The following is a 19,758-nucleotide window of genomic DNA, read 5'->3' on the forward strand; positions in this document are numbered from 1 at the left end:
GTAGTTCACAAGGTAACAAGTTTAAAAAATCCTTGTCTAAGAAACGAACTTAAAATATCTATAATAGATAGACATAATGAACTTCCACTACATACATTTTATATTTTGGGTCGAGGAATGAGATGCGACCTTTGACCTGGATTTTCATGCGGTTACAATCTCAATTGTCTGTTGATATTTACGGGTAAACGACAAAACTAGAAACAAATACAAAACAAATAATGATTAACGAAAATATGATCTATGGAAATACTTTGAAAGTGGGTAGAAAGTAGAACAAAGATTTGACGCAGGTTAAACATTCAGTTAATTTGTTTACAAACATTAAAATTACTTCCTCATTTACGTAAACACCGACATCGATATATTTATATAAAAGATTTTGTACTAAATAAGTCTATGTAAAACAAATTTAAAATAAAAACAATGTTTTGTTAACTTAATACCACATACCGATTTTTTTTGTTTGTTTGTTTGTTTTGTTTTTTTTGTAAATAATCATCTGGGTGTCTAACTGTGGACAAAGGTGTCAATAATTGTGGAACGGTGTCATGTGATCCGATACGCCAAGTAATCGGAAATCGGCTCATTTTTTTTCCAGTGGAAGTTTGAGGAATTATTCATGCACAATTTACGTATTGAAAGTCTTTTCTACTTTTACAATGGCCAAAAGATCGTTAAGGTGTCGATAATTGTAGCCGCCACTCTATATGGGGATGGCAATACAGAAAAAGCTGCAGCAATTGAACAGAATTATTAATTAACAATTAAAGTGATGAGCATGGAGAGATCAGTACAAAGGAGAACTTGCAAACAACAGTACAAAGCTTAGTATTAATATTGCACATTAGTTTGTGTTGAACCGTCTTATAGCATTTGGATAGAAACCGTCCCTGAATCTTGTTGTGCACGTGCGGATAGTCAAGAACCAGTCAACTTAGTAAAGAGAGCGAAACCAAAGTCCATCATTACTTTGAGACACGAAGGTCAGTTAATCCAGAAAACTGAAAGAACTTTGAATGCATCTTCAAGTGCAGCTACAAAAACCATCAAACGCTCTGATGAAACTGAGGGCCGTCCCAGGAAAGGAAGACCAAGACTTACCTCTGCTGCAGAGGATAAGTTTATTAGAGTTACCAACCTCAGAAATCAATAGTTAACAGCACCTCAGATTAGAGCCGACATGAATGCTTCAGAGTTCAAGTAGCAGACACATCTCAACATCAACTGATCATTGGGCCAAGAAACACATGAATCAGGCCTTCACGGTCGAATTGCTTCAAAGAAGAGACACTACTGTGGAAGGCCAATAAGAAAAAGAGAATTGCTTGGGCCAAGAAACACTACGGAATGGATATTCGACAAAAGGAAATCTGTATTTTGGTCTGATGAGTCCAAATTTGAGATCTTTGGTTCCAACTGCCGTGTCTTTGTGAGATGCAGATAAAGGGGAACGGGTGGTATCGGCATGTGTGATTCCCACCGTGAAGCATGAAGGAGAAGGTGTGGGGGTGCTCCGCTGGCGACACACTTTACTTAAAACTGAAGGCACACTTAACCAGCATCACTACCACAACATTCTGTGGAGACATCCCATCCCATCCCATCCGGTTTGTATTTAGTGGGACCATCATTTGTTCTTCAACAGGAAAATGACCCAAATCACACCTCCAGGCTATGTAAGGTTTATTTAACCAAGAAGGTGAGTGAAGGAGTGTTGCATCAAATGACCTGAGCGCCAAAATCACCCGACCTAAACTCAACTGAGATGTTTTAGGATGAGTTGGACCGCAGAGTGGAAGAAAAGCAGCTAACAAGTTTCAAAACTGTTGGAAAACCATTCCAGGCGAGTACCTCATGAAGCTGGATGAAAGAATGCAGAGAGTATGCAAAGCCGTCCTTGGCTTCTCTGAAAAAATCCAAAATATTAAAAAATAGATATTTTGTTTACACTTTTTTTGGAATACTGCATGTGTGTTATTTCGGTCTTGATGCATTCAGCATTGTTCTACAATGTAAAAAAATAATAAAAATAAAGAAAAACCAGTGAATTACAAGGTGTGTCCACACATTTGACTGGTAGTGTGTCTACTGTAAGAAAACTAGATCTCAAAAAGACGCCGAAATGTTTTTTGTTCAAAGGGGACATTATAAAAAACCCTCATTTTTTCCAATGCTTGTGCACGTACATCTGGCGTGCCTACCAAACCACAAGCTCTGAAATAAGACACCCAGTCAGTTGCTTTTGAGCTGCCTATTTCAGAAAACATGAGCTTCAACAAGCTGTACAGATTTGGCCCCTCTTTCTATGTCATGAGGGGAGCTCATTAGAATTATGCCGCCCCCCTCATCTGAGTATCTTCATTGGTGGGTTTCAGTCACATGACTTTTCTTAGCGGTTTTACCGGAAGTGAAATAGCTGGTGGTCTAAAAGCTGCCGTAGTGCAAACGACTAGCGATAACTTATCAGAGTATACTCAATCTAGAAGCCACTGCTCGCTTTAGATCTATTCAGAGGATTGCTATGTGCAATGGAATCGACCCCAACAGTCTGGGAAAGAAGGATTTGTCATACGATCTCGAAAACTACCCTTCAGTCGAGTTCCCTGACATCTCGAACTATCTGGTGTTGCAGACGTCCTTCTACACCGCAAAACAGATGAAAGCGTGGAAGAGTATAGAGGCTTACAAGTGTTTTGTATGTGGCTGGATAAAGGACCTCACTATCAAGTCGCTGCCAAATTAATCCTGTATTGTTTTTGCCCGTGTAAGTATTTAAGAATTTTTTTTAAAGGTCCCATGGCATGAAATTTTCACTTTGAGGTTTAACGTTAAAATGAGTTCCTCTGACCTTCTTAAGTCACCCCAGTGGCTAGAAATTTCATAATGTGTAAACCAAACTATGCCCAACATTTGAGAATGGCGCGTCAAAACGGCGCGTTGATAAACTCTTCCCTTTACTACGTCAGCAAGGGAGATGATCCCCACGCCCCCCCCCCCCCCCTGGATTCCCACCCACTGTATGAATTGCCCGCCCAGTTGTAGTGAGGAGACCATAGAGGACACAACAACATGGCATCACCTAGGCGAGCGAAACATGGAAATTGCGCTGTACATGGATGTGACAACACAGAAAGGAGTCTGTTTTTACTGCCGACGGGAGAGCCCCTGAAGACGCAGTGGCTTAATTTTATTTACTTCAATAATACGCCGTCAAGTCTACCTAAGACGGTGTATGTTTGTCGGAAGCATTTTCCTGATGAATGTTTCCACAACTTGGGACAGTACAGGGCAGGTTTTGCACATCAACCGTCACTGAAGCCTGGGTCCGTACCAAGCATCCCTGCCGCATCAGCAACAAACACCGAACAAGTAAATGTATAACTGTTAAGTCGTTTTGCCGTGTTTTAAAATCGGTGCCACGTTAGCCTTGCAATGGCTACATTAGCTGTGCAGCTAACCGCTTCCTGCAGTTAGCCAGGTACTCTGCGCTAAAAAACCAAAAAGCATGCAGCATGCTCTGTTATAATAGCCAATCAAAACAGTTTTTACAAAGACACCCACATTCTTTTTTTTAAGTCACTCGTTCACTTTATTTGTTTGTTTGTTCAGTAAAAACCCAAACATTTGTTGAATTTATTTTATTTCCTCGCGTCGCACCTTAATGATGTCAGCGCGCGGTATTTTTCCCTTCGCGGTTTGTTCCTTCTCTCTCGCCATAGTAAGACACCCACATCCGCTTGTTCTGACCCACTGGAAGTAGCGTCACAGTGCTGTTAGCCAATCAGAGGTAACACGTTTACATGTCATGAATATTAATGATAAGACCCGCCCCCACCCTCTACCCTTCCCCGCCTCCTGCTTCTCATTAGCAAAACGACGCACTGGGAAAAGCGCTGAAATGGGGCTTTCTCCCAGGAGGCTATATCTACGTGCCGAGGGTTCATTTCGAGAAAGGCTGCGGATATAACATCCGGAAACCTCCACGAGCCCGTTTAAAGCATCAACAAACCACCATGCCATGGGACCTTTAAGCTTTTAGTTCATGTCTTTACAATGAAGCGCTGCAAATTGAAGTGTAAACAAACAACAGTTCGCTTGATTCTCACTTGTGTTGGCTCTTATCTCTCAGCTAAATCATTCACAAAGATCATCAGAAACCCCTTTAAAGACCTGGATCTTAGTTAAACAAGACGGAGAAGAAGTGATCACGGCGCATTGTAACTGTACGGCTGGGTAAGAATTTTGTCGCGACCTTCATGCATACGGACTTTGTGAGGAGGAAACGAAGAAACAGCCGGGGACTTTAGCGCTTTGTGACTAAAAAAAAGGACCGTAAAAATAATGAAACATAGCAAGAAAAGTACTTGGAAAACACTAAGGACAGAGCTGAGAGGGAGATACAATCCTTTCACCAAGTGATCACTGCAAACTCGAGCACGCTTCGACTCGGCTCCCTTCGATTTCAGTGAGAGGTTCAAAAGCCACCTCTCTCGACGTCTTTTTGTGAAATCCTGTGTTCGTTCACCCTTTATTAGTTCATGGGGAACCCTGAAGAAACTTATCAGTTTCACGATTTGATCGATTCAAACAACCTAAAACAACGCAAGCGTAAGGCATTTTTCACCCGAGCAATGCACCTACACACGCTTTGTCAACTGAGCTTTGGTAGACCACCAGCTAAAATTTTGAATAACTAATGAGGCGGATGTGACGTCACATGAAACCCAGCAATTGGTGGCTGGAGAGCTGCCGTTGTAAATGAATGAATTCATGAGGAACATGTTACCTGATTGGGCGGTGGAAGATGGGGGGGTGGGGTGAGCAGTGGCTTATCATTTAAAGGAACAGGCACTCATATTGGCCGTTTTGAACAGAGCTGTTTAGACAGGGTGAGAAGAGAGCTGTGGCGCTTTATCCTTGTGGTATTTTAACTAAAGCATGCCACAGACGTTTCATGAAGATCTCAGGGAACTGTGTCAACCTGAAAAACTTGTATATGTCATCTTTAAATGCAATTTTGTCCCTTTTTACTTTTAGCGCATGGGTAACCAGAATTTATATATTAAAAAAAAAAAAGCAATAGAGTCCAAAGTATCACCATGTGAAGGGTTTTCCCAGCCAGCCACACCTGCGTGTATATAAAAATATATATATCCTATCCACATTCACTGGATATGAGCAATCGCATGCTCTGATTGGCTACTCTACTACTAGGATATCAGCTCATATACTGTGAGTAGAGAAAAAAAATGGCGGAGCATGTTGCTTAACCAACAGACGACAAAATAATAACTCTACTCAAAAACAAACCCCCAAAAATTGTTAGAATATATAAAAGAAACAGAAATAGCTAAAAGAATATAATCCTTCCCCCCAAAATCTCCTGTTCCACACTCCAGCCCAGTCGGTGGCGGTAATGCACCTTTAAGGCCCTGTCCACACGGCAACGGATTCAGGTGAATCCGATAAAATTGTTTTCGGCCTGGCGTCCACACGGCACCGGCGTTTTGGGTGCCCCAAAATGATATTTTTTGAGAACGGTTTCCAGAGTGGAAAAATCTGGCAACGGCGCCGTTGCGAAGTCGTCTGGATGAGTAGAACGGATTTGTTTACGATGACGTCACAACCACATGACTAGAACAAGCAGCACTCACTCATTCACGCCGGGTAGAAGAAGGGGTTTATGCGCATGCGTCCTCATCTCATCTCATCTCATTATCTCTAGCCGCTTTATCCTGTTCTACAGGGTTGCAGGCAAGCTGGAGCCTATCCCAGCTGACTACGGGTGAGAGGCGGGGTACACCCTGGACAAGTCGCCAGGTCATCACAGGGCTGACACATAGACACAGACAACCATTCACACTCACATTCACACCTACGGTCAATTTAGAGTACCAGTTAACCTAACCTGCATGTCTTTGGACTGTGGGGGAAACCGGAGCACCCGGAGGAAACCCACGCGGACACGGGGAGAACATGCAAACTCCGCACAGAAAGGCCCTCGCCGGCCACGAGGCTCGAACCCGGACCTTCTTGCTGTGAGGCGACAGCGCTAACCACTACACCACCGTGCCGCCCCGCATGCGTCCTATTTCTTCTATTGTTCTGGTGTCTCTGATGGGACCATCTTACAGCGCACGTAGAGGTGCGGCATGTGTATTGCATCGTTTTCAGCAAGCGTTGTGTTGCCATATGTACCTGATATTTTACTGATCCGTTGCCCATGTGGACGCGATATTTTTTTTACCCGCTAAAAAAAAAAAATCTCGTTGCCGTTGTCGTGTGGATGTAACCCAAGTTGCAACCACCTAAAAACCCTGAAGAAGAAGAAACCAAAAAATACAATATATATATATATATATATATATATATATATATATATATATATATATATATATATAATATATATATAAATATATAAATAAAGTATTTGATGGTAAGAGCGTATCTTTTTTTTTAATTTTTCAAGAATTATTATGATTATTGTATTTTTCACAAATTGCTAGTCATTTTGCCGGTTTGTTTACATTCTAAGCGGATTTTGTCAGACATTTTGTATAAAAGTGCATGGGTATTTATCGAATTTGCAAAAAATAAAAAACGTTCCGTTTCTCAAAATCCAGTGAATGTGGATAGAATAAAACAGTTATTCCACTCAATCTCATTGTACATGGCAATGACTGCTGTACTTGCTGAACGAGGGCTCATGGAAGGATGACCTGGGGAAAAGTCATTGATTGTTTAGGTCATTTAGCTATTTAAGCCCTGCCTAACTGCCCCACCCCCTGATTCCCATGTTAGTGGCACCAGGCTCACCCCCTCCTCCCCCTGGGTTAGCTCCCAACGTGCAGGGGTTTACCTGGGAAGCGAGAGAACAGAGAAAACCTCTTAAGTGAAAGGCGCCGTGGCCGAGGCAGCACCACGGAGGGGGACAGAGGAGGGGTGACAGCTGAGCAGAGAAGGAGGGAGTCAGGGAGGAGAGACAGAGAGGCCCTTTAAATAATTGCTTCATCACAAATAAAAATCCTCAGCACTGAGTTCTTCATTTCTACCAACCTTGCATCAGACCGTGGACTACAGACGAAATGACTATTTCTCTACAAGCATTTGAACACATCTTTGAAGAAAAAAATTTGACTTTTATCCTACGCTTATTTCAAGCCTTCGAGTTTGCCGAGTTCTGTTTACTGCTAAAGTTCCACAGAGGAAATGTACTGTAATTGGGTAATTATAATAGATAATCACCTTGCAAAGAGATGATCTAATTTATTGTGATAAGGAAATTTGCTTTTCGTACCAGATAGTGAAGCTGAAGAGTCAAATGGTAACAATCATCAACCACATTTTGGAGGGGGTAAAGATAGCATTATGGTCTAGCTCCTCAAAAGCAGAACAGATAAATGTAGTGATCTAAAAACATCTGGATAATATGCTGTGCACATAAAAACACGTGGACACACGCAGACAAATGCTCAGCACATAAAACACCTGAGGTGAAGGCTCACACACCTGTTTAAAAAAAAAAAAAATGCAGCATGGAAAGACTTATAGTTTGAGATTCAACCAATAGAGGTCAGTAGAGCTCCTGAATCCTGTCTAAACCTTTGCTGTGTAATACTGTACTGTATAAAGTCAAGTCAACTTTATTGTCAAATATGCTATACATGCTCGACATACAGCAATGATGTGATTTTGCGCTTTCTGCACACACTGTAGTGTATAAAGTCAGAGATTTTTGCTCCACTGGCATGAGGTACATGATCATTTCCTATCTAAAATCTAGGGCTGTAACGATATGCGTATCGAAATCGCGATACGCAGAGCCACGATCCGTATCGCGATACAAGAAGGCAGAATCGCGGTACACCCTTTCAAACTTCTCCTCAGCCCAAAAACAGAGGCGCTTCCAAACTTCAATTTATGAATACTTTACTTTTTATTTAAATTACATTTTAGACTTACTTAAATTACTTATTTTTTTTATATCTATTAGTAAGTCGTTTTTTCGCCGACCTGCGACAATCTTCTGCGAGTCACGCAACGTCCACACTCGCCACTGGCAGAGCATTCATTTCTTTTAAGCGGTCGCCATTCTGGTTGCGACGCGGGGAGCAAATCTGTAAACAAGCAGCTCATTGGTGTGCCACAAGCCAATCACAATCACTTGACCGGAAAGGCATGCAGTGTTGCCAGATTGGGCAGGTTTAGGTGCTTTTTGGCTGGTTTTGAACATATTTTGGGGTGGAAAACGTTAGCAATATCTGGCAACACTGAAGGCATGTCTGCTTGGGCGGAAGCCTTCTGCGGCAGTTACATTTTGACACACGAGCAATGTTTCACCATAAAAATTCCGTAATTTCCATCTGTTTTCCGCGATCACAGAAAATCATTGCCCCTATGAGAGTGAGACAGTGAGAGAGCCACCCCCCAAAAAAAATCTTAACGGAGTTACACGATTTGGAAAAATGACTTTTTCAGAACCGAAAAAAACAGAGTTTCCGGCTCAACAGTATTATTTTGAGAAATAAAACAATCTTTGGATATACATTTGTTCATTTTTGCATACATATTACTCATTCTCTGCAGTGGTCTGAATTATTTGTTATTAAATAGTTAATGTAAGTAAGTAAATGTTAATAAGTCAAATTTACTACTTTAAAAAAACATTTTAAAAAAAATCGTGGGCGTATCGAATCGTGGGTCAAAAATCGCGATACGAATCGAATCGTGAGTTGGGTGTATCGTTACAGCCCTACTAAAATCCTAAGGTTTTTTTTTTTTTACCTCCGCCAAGGAGGTTATGTTTTTGGTAGCGTTGGTTTGTTTGTTTGTTGGTTTGTCTGTTAGCAACATTACGGAAAAAGTTATGAACGGATTGCTCTGAAATTTTTTCCAGAGGTGTGACTGGGCACAAGTAACAATCCATTACATTTTGGCGGTGATCCGGATCACCTTCTGGATCCCAGATTTTTTTAAAGGATTCTTGGCAGAGGTCTGCGCTAGAGGTCTGCGCGGGACAGAATTTTCAGTCCCGCTCCCGCAGTCCCGCTCCCGCCCGCAAATCCCGCATGATGCAGACGTTCGCGTTATTTCTCACGAAAGTTCTTGTCATTGGCTTGGGGAATTAAACATGCTGAGCTTAGCTGAGCTCTCCACTGACCGACCCTTCATTTATTGTAAGTTTATTGTTTAGACTCTGACATTCTGCTGACACATTCCAAGTTGAGCGCTGCATGCGCTCATGATTGACAGCTCTCGCTTTGATTGACAGCTCTCGCTTTGATTGACAGCTCTCGCTTTGCGCACTCGCACTTCCGAGTCTGTGGCGTTATGATTCCAACCGCGATTTCATTCTCCTCTCATATGAAGTGCTGCGCAACCACAACCAGCTCCTCAGATTATACACTGTCTCTTTCTCGCTTTAAATTGAACAATCTGTGCGATACACAGTCCTTTTTAATACTAGTTAATACTTTTTAATACTTAGGACTAATACTCGACTTTTTAACGGTAAATGTACCTCTTTTTAAAGCAGCACTTACTTCTGAGGCACTGTGAGCTTCACTAGAGGAGCTCTGCTCTTCTGCCATGATCGGAGATCTCAAACATGGAAGAGCGGAAAGGAATCGGAAACATACGCGAGATTAGACCACGTCCGCACATTTAGGCATCTTAAAATGTTATTAATGCCAAATAAAATATCCAGCACAAATTATATATGATAGACATAAATTAATAATTTATAAATTTTATTTTAAACACGTTTTTAGTTAGCGGGACTGCAGCTTATCACCTCTCCTGCCCGCATTGTGCACTCCCCCTCCCGCCCGCAATGAGCTTTCAAAATTTGTCCCACGCCGCACTGCTTTGCGTCGGGTCCCGCGGTACTCCCGCGGGAGTGCAGGACTCTAGTCTGCGCTCTCCAAGTGCTTTTCTAGTTTTTTTTTTTTTTTTTAATAGACCAGTCACATCTCAGCTATAAAACCACAAATCACATTTATGATGTCCTATATGCCTTGAAGTTGTTTGTATTCAGCCGAATGAGAAATATACAGTTAGTATTTATACTATTTATTTATTTTTGCGAAATTGTGTGTGCTGATTATCAAGAAATAGTCCGAATTTCTCGACCAATCACCTCGAGTGACTCAGCAAAACGGTGGCCAATCGCTTTTTCACTGTAAGTGAGGAAGAATTACAAATTATGAAAGAAAATGCTGTTACTAAAAGCACTAAAGATGCTACAAAGTTTGATCTAAAACTATTCGAAGGGAAGGTGGGATTGTGATTTATTTCGTCTATTTCAAAACAAAAAGTATTTTATGTGAGACGGCATAGTTACAGTTGTGGTCAGAAGTTTACATACAGTGACATGAATGTCATCTTGGATCTGAATGTCATGGCAATATTTGGGCTTTCAGTAATTTCTCTGAACTGTTCTTTTTCTGTGGCAGAATGATTGTACAGCATACATGTTTATTAAAAAAATAGAATTTGGTGCACAAGTTTTAATTTTCTTTGGGTTTTCTGAAAATCAACACAGGGTCAAAAATTGACATACGCTCGCTTAGATTATTAATTCAAAGGTGCTGAAACTTCCAAAATGTCTCTTATCTTGCCAAGGTCGAGGTCTCTTAACTTCCTGTTAGTGATCATGATTGACTACAGCTGGTAGCTTCTCTGTGCCTTCATAAAAAGGGTTTGTTTACAGCACTCATTGGATTGACCAACACACAGTAAAATGGGAAAGTCCAAAGAGCTCAGTGCAGATCTGAGAAAGAGGATCGCAGATGTACACGACTCTGGAATGTCTCTTGGAGCCACTTCTAAACAACTGCAAATTCCAAGATCGGTTCAAACAATTGTATGCAAGTTATTGTGAGGTGTAGTCACTCTGCCAAGCCACTTTGCTTTAAGAAAACAAACCCAAACTGTCACTCTGAGCTGAAAGGAAACTGGTTTGGATGGTCAGGAACAACCTGGGAACCACCATGGCACAGCTCTGCCATGAACTGGAAGCTGATGGATCGCTGTCTACAGTTCAGATCACCATGGACTAAGAGGCTGCTACCCAAGAAATAACCCCCTGCTCCAAAATTGACACCTTCAAGCTTAACTAAAGTTTGCGTCACATGAGACAAAGATTGAGCTGTTTGGCCACAATGACCACCATTTAAAGAGGGACACTGTACCAGCTGGTGGTGGTGGTAGGATCATCATGCTCTGGGGCTGTTTTGCTGCCAGTGGAACTGGTTCACTGCATAAAGTGGATGGGATAATGAAGAAGGAGGACTACCTCAGAATTCTTCAACATAAACCATCAGAAACTTGAACACGACTTGGGACTTACAACAGGACAATGAACCCAAACACACATCAGAGCTGGTTGTGGAGGATAAAGCAGGCTAACATTAAGCTTAAAACAAGTCCTGACTTCAACCCTATTGAAAATATATGGACCGTGCTTATAAGTCGAGTCCATGCCAAGAAAAAAAAAAAACAAAAACATGTTTAATTGAACTCTACCAATTCTACCATGAACAGTCGTGAAATATCCAACCAGAATTCTGCCAGAAGCTTGTTCATGGTAAACGAAAATGTTTGGTCAAGGTGAATCTTGCGAAGAAACATTTTACCCAAGTATTAAGTGTGCTGTATGTATAGTTTTGACCCTGTGTTGATTTCAGAAAACCCAAAGAAAATTAAAACTTGCGCACCAAATTCTAGTGTTTTTTTTAAATTAAAGATGCGTGCTATACAATCATTCTGCCACGGAAAAAGAACAGTTCAGAGAAATTACTGAAAGCCCAAATATTGCCATCGCATTCATATCCAAGATGACATTCCAGTCACTGTATGTAAACTTCTGACCACAACTGTAAGTGACAAGTCTATGCGCGTTACATTTTCATGCTGCTTCTGAAGTTTGAAATAAATTATTATTTTTTTAAATATAATTAAAAAAAAAAAATCACCTGTGTATTTATACTCAAACAATTATCCGCCTCAGGTGCACTGAATATCGGTGAATAATAACCTTGACTTCGTCTTGCTTATTATTCACGGATATTCACTTCGCCTTCGGTGAATAACTGTTAATTACCAGAATAATTTTTCTAACCAAAAGTGTGAAATTCAGTCATGCTATATTTAAAGCTAGTGTGTGTACAATTTTATTTTTGTTAAAAATGTAAATAAAATATTTATTGAGCCAGAAGAGAAAAATACTTGATATAGCTGTAATTAATATTTCTAAGCAACTGTGACAATCCTTTGCTCACCTAAAATAACCAGGCATTCGTGTTCTAAACACAGTATTAGCTAGCTAGAGTGGGCTAGTCATGGAGATATGCAGAACGTGGTGGAAAGCCACTGTATTCGCCGTGTGGTCTGGCCCTGAGCAGCATCCTGTGAGATTACACCAGAGCAGCCCTTTTTCCTTCAACCAATACTTATATTGTACCTAGCTGTCTAGATATATATCTGTGAAGATACTCAGTCGTCCAGGTACATAGTAATCTGTGGTTGGTAGAAGAGAGCAACTGGACTTGCTTGAAAAGTCTTGAAGACGTTTCGCCTTCGCCTGAAACGTCTTCAAGACTTTTCAAGCAAGTCCAGTTGCTCTCTTCTACTAACCACAGACTAGCTGTCTAGAATTCTGTAGGGTGTGTAGAACAATCCAGTTATTGTATTCTCATAACACTTCTTTAATACTGAGCAACTGCAAGTCAGGAATCCTTGGGCTGGATCCCAAACTGCATACTACCTGCATATTAGAGCAGGCCATTGGCGTCATTATTAACTACGCATACTAGAGCAGCTGCAATTATCGACAGTCCATAATTATCGACACCTTTTTCCGATTTACCAATAAAAAACAACTTTACAAAGGTGAGTTTCAGTTACAACAGTTATTATTGATTAATCAATCAACCAGAAGACCCTCCTTGCCCTTTGATCTTGTCGTCTGATGACACAGCTCGTTACCGGAGATGGCAATTTTTTTTAGCACGATCAGCAATTTGAGGAAAACCCTGACGTTCTCATCGCAGGTAAGCATGGTGGAAAGATCACGGACATGTTTTTACTGATCAAATTCCCCGATATTTCATGATCTCCTCATCGAATCCTACTTTGTTTCTTACTCTTTCATTTGACAGCCGCCGTTTTGTATCTAAACACGCACTTGAGAATTCACGTGAGGTGTCGATATTAGTGATCACTTTCACCGGTGCCCACCATTATCGACACCCTGTGGAATTAAGTGACATTTACAACTGTTATGGATCGATCTTTGTGCAACATTGTTGAAGTCGATGAAGTACTTTAAAAAAAAAATTAAAAGCGCTGTGATTTATAATCTTTATTTTTCTGACTCATAACAGAATGGAATGGTTTATAGAATATTTGGAATCCAATTGCAATAAATAGAATTAGAGCAGAATTAAACTCCTAGCATATAAAAAAATTACATGCTTGAAATATTCAGATTTTTCTATTTCATTCAGAAAATTTTTTTTGCAGTTTGTTGTAAATATATATCACATATTACAATATCAGTAGACATTTTATATTTTTAGCTGTAAATTTAAAATCTCAATTTAAAAAAAAAAAAAATAAAAAAAAAAAAATAATAATAATAATAATAATAATAATCAACTTTTGACCTGGATTTTCATGTGGTTACAATGTGAGTTGCCTGTTGACATTTATTGGTAAATTACAAAACAATGAATGATTAACAAAATGTGATCTATGAAAATACTTTGAAAGTGTGTAGAAAGTGGAACAAAAAGATTTTCTGACGCAGGTTAAAGTGCTGATGACACGAACATGACTCTATGCAATTTCTTAAATAAACTATACAACATGGCAAACATGTTAGATTTCTGTTATAATTACGTGAAAAGAAGCTGTTGTTACGCAAATATCCAACTTTTAATTGCACAGCGCAAGAAAACTGGGTCCGTGGCTCGCGGCCATGTTGTGACGTCAGCGGGAGAACACGCTGCGGTTCACTGGCTGTTCTACTCTGGTTCTACTCAATGGAAATGGCGCATGAAAACGCCGGTGAACTCTCTAGTGCTAGCTCTTCCTCTTCTGGGAGTCTAGAATTGTGTTGATCTCTTCCGAATAGAATCTATGATAGCCTACCCACTTGTCACGAGTGCGCCTGACTTGCTTCACCCACTTCGCATGCAGCTCGGGATCTCGTTGCTAGGCGGCAGTTACATGAAAGCCGCAAGCTTTCACAAGCAAATACATGACTGATATCACGCCGACTTTATGATTACATTTATGATTATCATGTTGAATCTATAGCTCTACGTACCTTTATCTTATGTCGTTTCACAACACATGTTCTGACAGGAGGACTGTCTTTGGATCCGGCATAGCTACGAGTAGACCCCCTCCGGAATACTGGCAGTGTTGCCAGATTGGGATGAATCCCACCCAGTTGGGCGGTTTCAAGTGCATTTTGGTGGGTTTTGAACATATTTTGGGCTGGGAAACTTCAGCAGTATCTGGCAACAAATACTGCTGACGTTTTCCAGCCCAAAATATGTTCAAAACCCACCAAAATGCACTTGAAATCGCTCAACTGGGCGGGAAACCTCCCAATCTGGCAACACTGTGTAGGCACTGCTGATGGTAGGAACACACGTTTGTGCTGAACTGAACACCCAAGAGATTCTTTTAAGCTGGGAAGGGTGTCAAAACAATCCAAATCGAAGTGTTCAGAGCACAGGACGGATGTTGGTGAGGGCTCCCACTTGTCACGAGTGCGCCTGACTTGCTTCACCCACTTCGCATGCAGCTCGGGATCTCTGGGAAACTTGAATAAAAACTTACCCCATCCTTGTGGGTTTTGGAGCAAAAGCCGGCAACACAACGCGAAGGCATAATATATTATATAAAATGTATAATAATAATACTAATAATGACAAACTGAACACCTGTTGCATCAACAACAAACTGGTAAGTTAGGAGGAAGGTTCTTTCGCTGATGTCATATAGCTCCTCCTCCTCTTTCGTCTCCTGGGTGCTGCAGCCCCGTCAAATTTGCCCAAATAGCCGTGTTTATCATAACTTGTAAAATAGGCGCCTTCGTGAATTAATATATGGATCATCGGGAATTACTTTTTATGTTATAAAACATCGCCAAAGATGTCAAAAACGTGTCATCAGCACTTTAAACATTATCAGTTCATTCGTTTACAAACATTAGAATTACTTCATTTACGTAAACACTGACATCGATATATTTATATAAAAGAGATTTTGTCCTAAAGTCTATGTAAAACAAATTTTAAATAAAAACTGTTTTGTTAACTTAATACCACATACCAATTTTTTTTAATAATCATCTGGGTGTCTAATTGTGGAACGGTGTCGATAATTGTGGACAAAAGGTGTCAATAATTGTGGAACGGTGTCACATGATCTGATAGGCTCAGTAACTGGGAATCAACTTTTTTCCAGTGGAAGTTTGAGTAATTATTCATGCACAATTTACATATTGAAAGTCTTTTCTACTTTTGCAACGGCCAAAAGATCGTTAAGGTGTCGATAATTGTAGCCGCTGCTCTAGTAAATATGCATTATGCAGTTTGGGACACCCACCTTTAAAAAAAAAAAAAAAAAAGGCTAGCGTTAATGTCCTAAAAACATGCATTTGCAGCCATGAGAATAATACTCATAGTAGAGGAAGAGTGCAACACATCCCACATGATGAAATATTGTTCCCCAAGTAACTTGCAATGGCAGTTTTCTACCAGAGAAGGAAAGTTCCCACAATCTTACATAGTGTAATTCTGACAAACCAGTTGACAAACTGAAGAAATGTCTGTTGTTCCTTTCACAGTGTAAAAGACAAGAAACATGCAAGACAAGATGTCCATGTGAAAAAGACTCACCGAAGGATGATGTACTTAATGCCATAACTCCATAATACGAAAAGGGACCAGTCTCAAACTTCATGTTCTCATTGCCTGCCTCCACTTCTACCCGGCCCTGAACAAGAGAGGAGGAAGGAGAAAGAAGAAAAAGGGGGGGGGGGGGGGGGGGGAACAAGACAGGAGTCATATATACTCTGCCCTATATACCAACTTTCAAGATATTATTTGTCACGTTTTTCAAGTTCTGCTGCAGGAAACCAACCCGACCTCTTTACACTGACCTCAGCAGATCATGGCATGAGCCCACCGGACCTTTGCTCCAGGTGAGCTAGAAATTAAAATTTCTCACATTTCTTAGTATCAAAAGGCACATATACTAGTGCAGCTCAAAAAATTAGAATATTGTGAAAAAGTTCAATATTTTCCATCAGTTATTTAAGAAAGTGAAAGTTATACATTATAGACTCATTACACATAAACTAAAATGTTTCAAGCATTTTTCTATTTTAATCAGTATGGCATACAGTACAAAAACATAAAAAAAAACCCATCTCAAAATATTAGAATTTTTCATTTCGAGTTTGAGTAAAACAGTATGAACACAGTATATCTCTCGGTCTAGTTCAGTACACACAACCGCAATCATGGGGAAGACTGCTGACTTGACTGTTGTCCAGAAGATGATCACTGATGCCCTCCACAAGGAGGGTAAGCCACAAAAGGTCATTGCTGAAAAGGGTGGCTGGAAAAGGTGCACAAGCAACAGGGATGGCTGCAGTCTTGAGAGGATTGTCAAGAAAAGTTGATTCAAGAACTTGGGAGAGCTTCACAAGGAGTGGACTGAGGCTGGTGTCAGTGTATCAAGACCCATCACGAACAGACATCTTCAAGAAAGGGGATACAACTTTCGCATTCCTAATATCAAGCTACTCCTGAGCCAGAGACAATGTCAGAAGTGTCTTATCTGAGCTAAGGAGAGAAAGAAATGGACTGTTGCTCAGTGGTCCAAAGTCCTCTTTTCAGATGAAAGTACATTTTGCATTTAATTTGGAAATCACGGTTCTAGAGTCTGGAGGAAGAGTGGGGAGGCGCAGAATCCAAGGTGTTTGAAGCCCAGTGTGAAGTTTCCACAGTCTGTGATGATTTGGGGTGCCGTGTCATCTGCTGGTGTTGGTCCACTGTATTTTATCAAGTCCAAAGTCAACACAGCCATCTACCAGGAGATTGTAGAGCACTTCATGCTTACATCTGCTGACAAGCTTTTTGGAGATGCTGATTTCCTTTTCCAGCACCTACCCACAGTGCCAAAACTACTACCAAATGGTTTGCTGACCATGATATTACTGTGTTTGAATGGCCAGCCAACTTGCCTGACCTGAACCCCATAGAGAATCTATGGGGTATTGTCAAGAGGAAGATGAGAAACACCCGACCCAAAAATACAGATACGCTGAAGGCCACCATCAAAGCAACCTGGGCTTCAGTAACACCTCAGCAGTGCCACAGACTGATCACCTCCATGCCACACCGCATTGATACAGTAATTCATGGTAAAGGAGCCTCAACCAAGTATTGAGTGTATAAATGAATATACTTTTCAGAAGTTGGACATTTCTGTATTGTAAATCCTTTTTTTGATTGATCTTAGGGAATATTCTAATAATTTGAGATACTGGATTTCTGATTTTCAGGATCTATAAGCCATAATCATCAAAATTAAAACAAAAAAAGGCTTTAAATATTTCACTTTACATGTAATAAATATAGAATATATGAAAGTTTACCTTTTTGAATTAAATTATGAAAAAAAGGAACTTTTTCATGGTATTCTAATTTTTTGAGATGCACTAGTACATTACTGAATCAACACGTATACCAACTTTCAAGACCATACCACTCATAGTTTTTAAGTTCTGCTCCGGAAACAAAACCTACCCCAAGACTAACCTGAGAGACTAAGTCTGAAATTGTTTCCATGGAAACATGAAAAATTTAAACTTCTCAAATTTCTTAGTATGAAAAGGCACATCTACAGTAGGGTGCATCAGTTGCCCCTTAAAAATGAAAAGTTCCTCCGATCATGATGCATTTTTGTTTTTATGTTCCTTTTGGTAAGAAAACACACTGGGTGAAATATTTTGACAAAATTCAAAAGTTTAATGGTGGCACCAGGAGCTGAAGTTATGGAAAAAGCTGCTATTTTATGACTTTTATGACAAAATTTCGATCACTTTTCATGAAACATTATGGCACCTTATAGAGTATACCAAATATCTTAGATACACATTTTTAGTACATATTCTAAATATATTATCAAGCACAGTTTGAGTTTTAGCTGTTCATTGAATCATTGTTCAACTACTTTTAAACAATACAAATGTATTATGAATCACATTAACGCTTCTCAATCCTTTGCAAAGGTTCTTAACATGATCTCTGGGTCACAAGAAATCAATAAATGGAGTCCAACATTGTGATTCAAACCTTACACGAAAACATAAAATACCGTAAAATACCAAATAATAGCCGAGTTCCAATTAACCGCCGAGTTCCCTTTAACGGCCGGGTGTACGCGTGTGTTGTGACAAATAAAGGCCGGTTCCGAATACTCGCCGGGGTCTAAAAAAAAAAAAAAGCGTCCGAACGTTCTATCTAGAATCTTGAGGCTTCTTTCTTCAAAACATTCTTTTTACCTCAGATAGCATTGTGCTAGCTGTTTGAGACGTTCATCATGGCGCCACCGCGAAAAAATAAGAAGTATGATATCAAATTTAAACTTTCCGTAGTAAAATATGCAGAGGACAACAGTGGAGAAGCGGCCGCAAGACATTTTTCTGTGGACCCCAAAAGAGTCAGGGAGTGGAGGAAGCAGAAAGATGACTTGCAACGTCTTTCAACGCAGGAGGGCAGCAAAGCACGGCTACCAGGCGGGGGCAGGAAGAAGGCTAGCGAGGAGCTAGAGGTTAGCATAAGAGAATGGGTGCTGGCCAAGAGGGCCCGTCACGAGAGGGTCTCGAGAAAATTAATCAGAGAAAAGGCCAAAGAAGTGTACAACACCGTAAGCGATGGCCGAGAGGAGGGATGTTGGGTGGTTAAATCGCTTCCTCAAACGCAATAACTTCTCCAGACGGCGCACTACAATTGCCCAGAAGGATGCGGATGATGGAGAAGATGAGCAACATGAAGAAGATGAGGGTGAAGCGTTTGACAATGAACTGGTAGTTGAGGATGATGAGGAGGAGGAAGATGATGAGGAGGACGAGGAGGAGGAGGATGAGGATGAGTGAGGGAAGGATATGGACTTAACAGGCTATCGAATCAGTTTTGAGTTGAGTTGTTCTTTTGTTACAATGTGCTCACGTGTCTGAGTGTTTGTAGGCCCAGCACTTTTCTGGTTTTCTGGTGTTTAAACGATTTTGCATTGCATAGTTTTCTACCGAAACAATATGAATGAATGAATGAATGAATGAATGAAAAATGAAATTATTTCTACAATACTGTTTACAACATTTTGTTACGTGATAATAAACATGCCATTTCAATGTTATAATCTTGGTCTACCGTAATATTTCTTGAGGAATGCAACTCCGTAACTTTTGACAGATGTCTTAGCCAATTACGTTTGACATGGGTGTGTGGGATATCACTTACGTCATCGAATGAGGAATACCCCTTTGGGTATACCCAACGAAAGCCAGCGTGTGTGGTGACATTGAGGACTGCGGGTTTCCAAGGTTGGACTGCTGCTTCTGTTAAACGACCTAAATTGCCGAATGCATGCGTCAAAGCACACACTGAGTTTTATTAAAGACCTTATACCATTTCACTTGCCCTTACCCATTCGGATCTGGAAGAC

The 19,758-nt window shown here is 40.5% G+C and overlaps 1 protein-coding gene across 2 annotated transcripts in view; it reads right to left on the reverse strand.

Moving 5' to 3' along the window:
* Positions 1–19,758, reverse strand: part of LOC132873426 (metal transporter CNNM4) — a 77,077-nt gene that overhangs the window by 17,574 nt on the left and 39,745 nt on the right. For both annotated transcript variants that reach the window (XM_060908971.1, XM_060908970.1), the window contains exon 5: positions 15,921–16,017. In XM_060908971.1, coding sequence (XP_060764954.1) covers positions 15,921–16,017 — 97 coding nt within the window. The remainder of the gene's footprint in view (positions 1–15,920; positions 16,018–19,758) is intronic.

Source organism: Neoarius graeffei, chromosome 25, assembly GCF_027579695.1.
Source record: "Neoarius graeffei isolate fNeoGra1 chromosome 25, fNeoGra1.pri, whole genome shotgun sequence".
Lineage (NCBI taxonomy): Eukaryota > Metazoa > Chordata > Actinopteri > Siluriformes > Ariidae > Neoarius > Neoarius graeffei.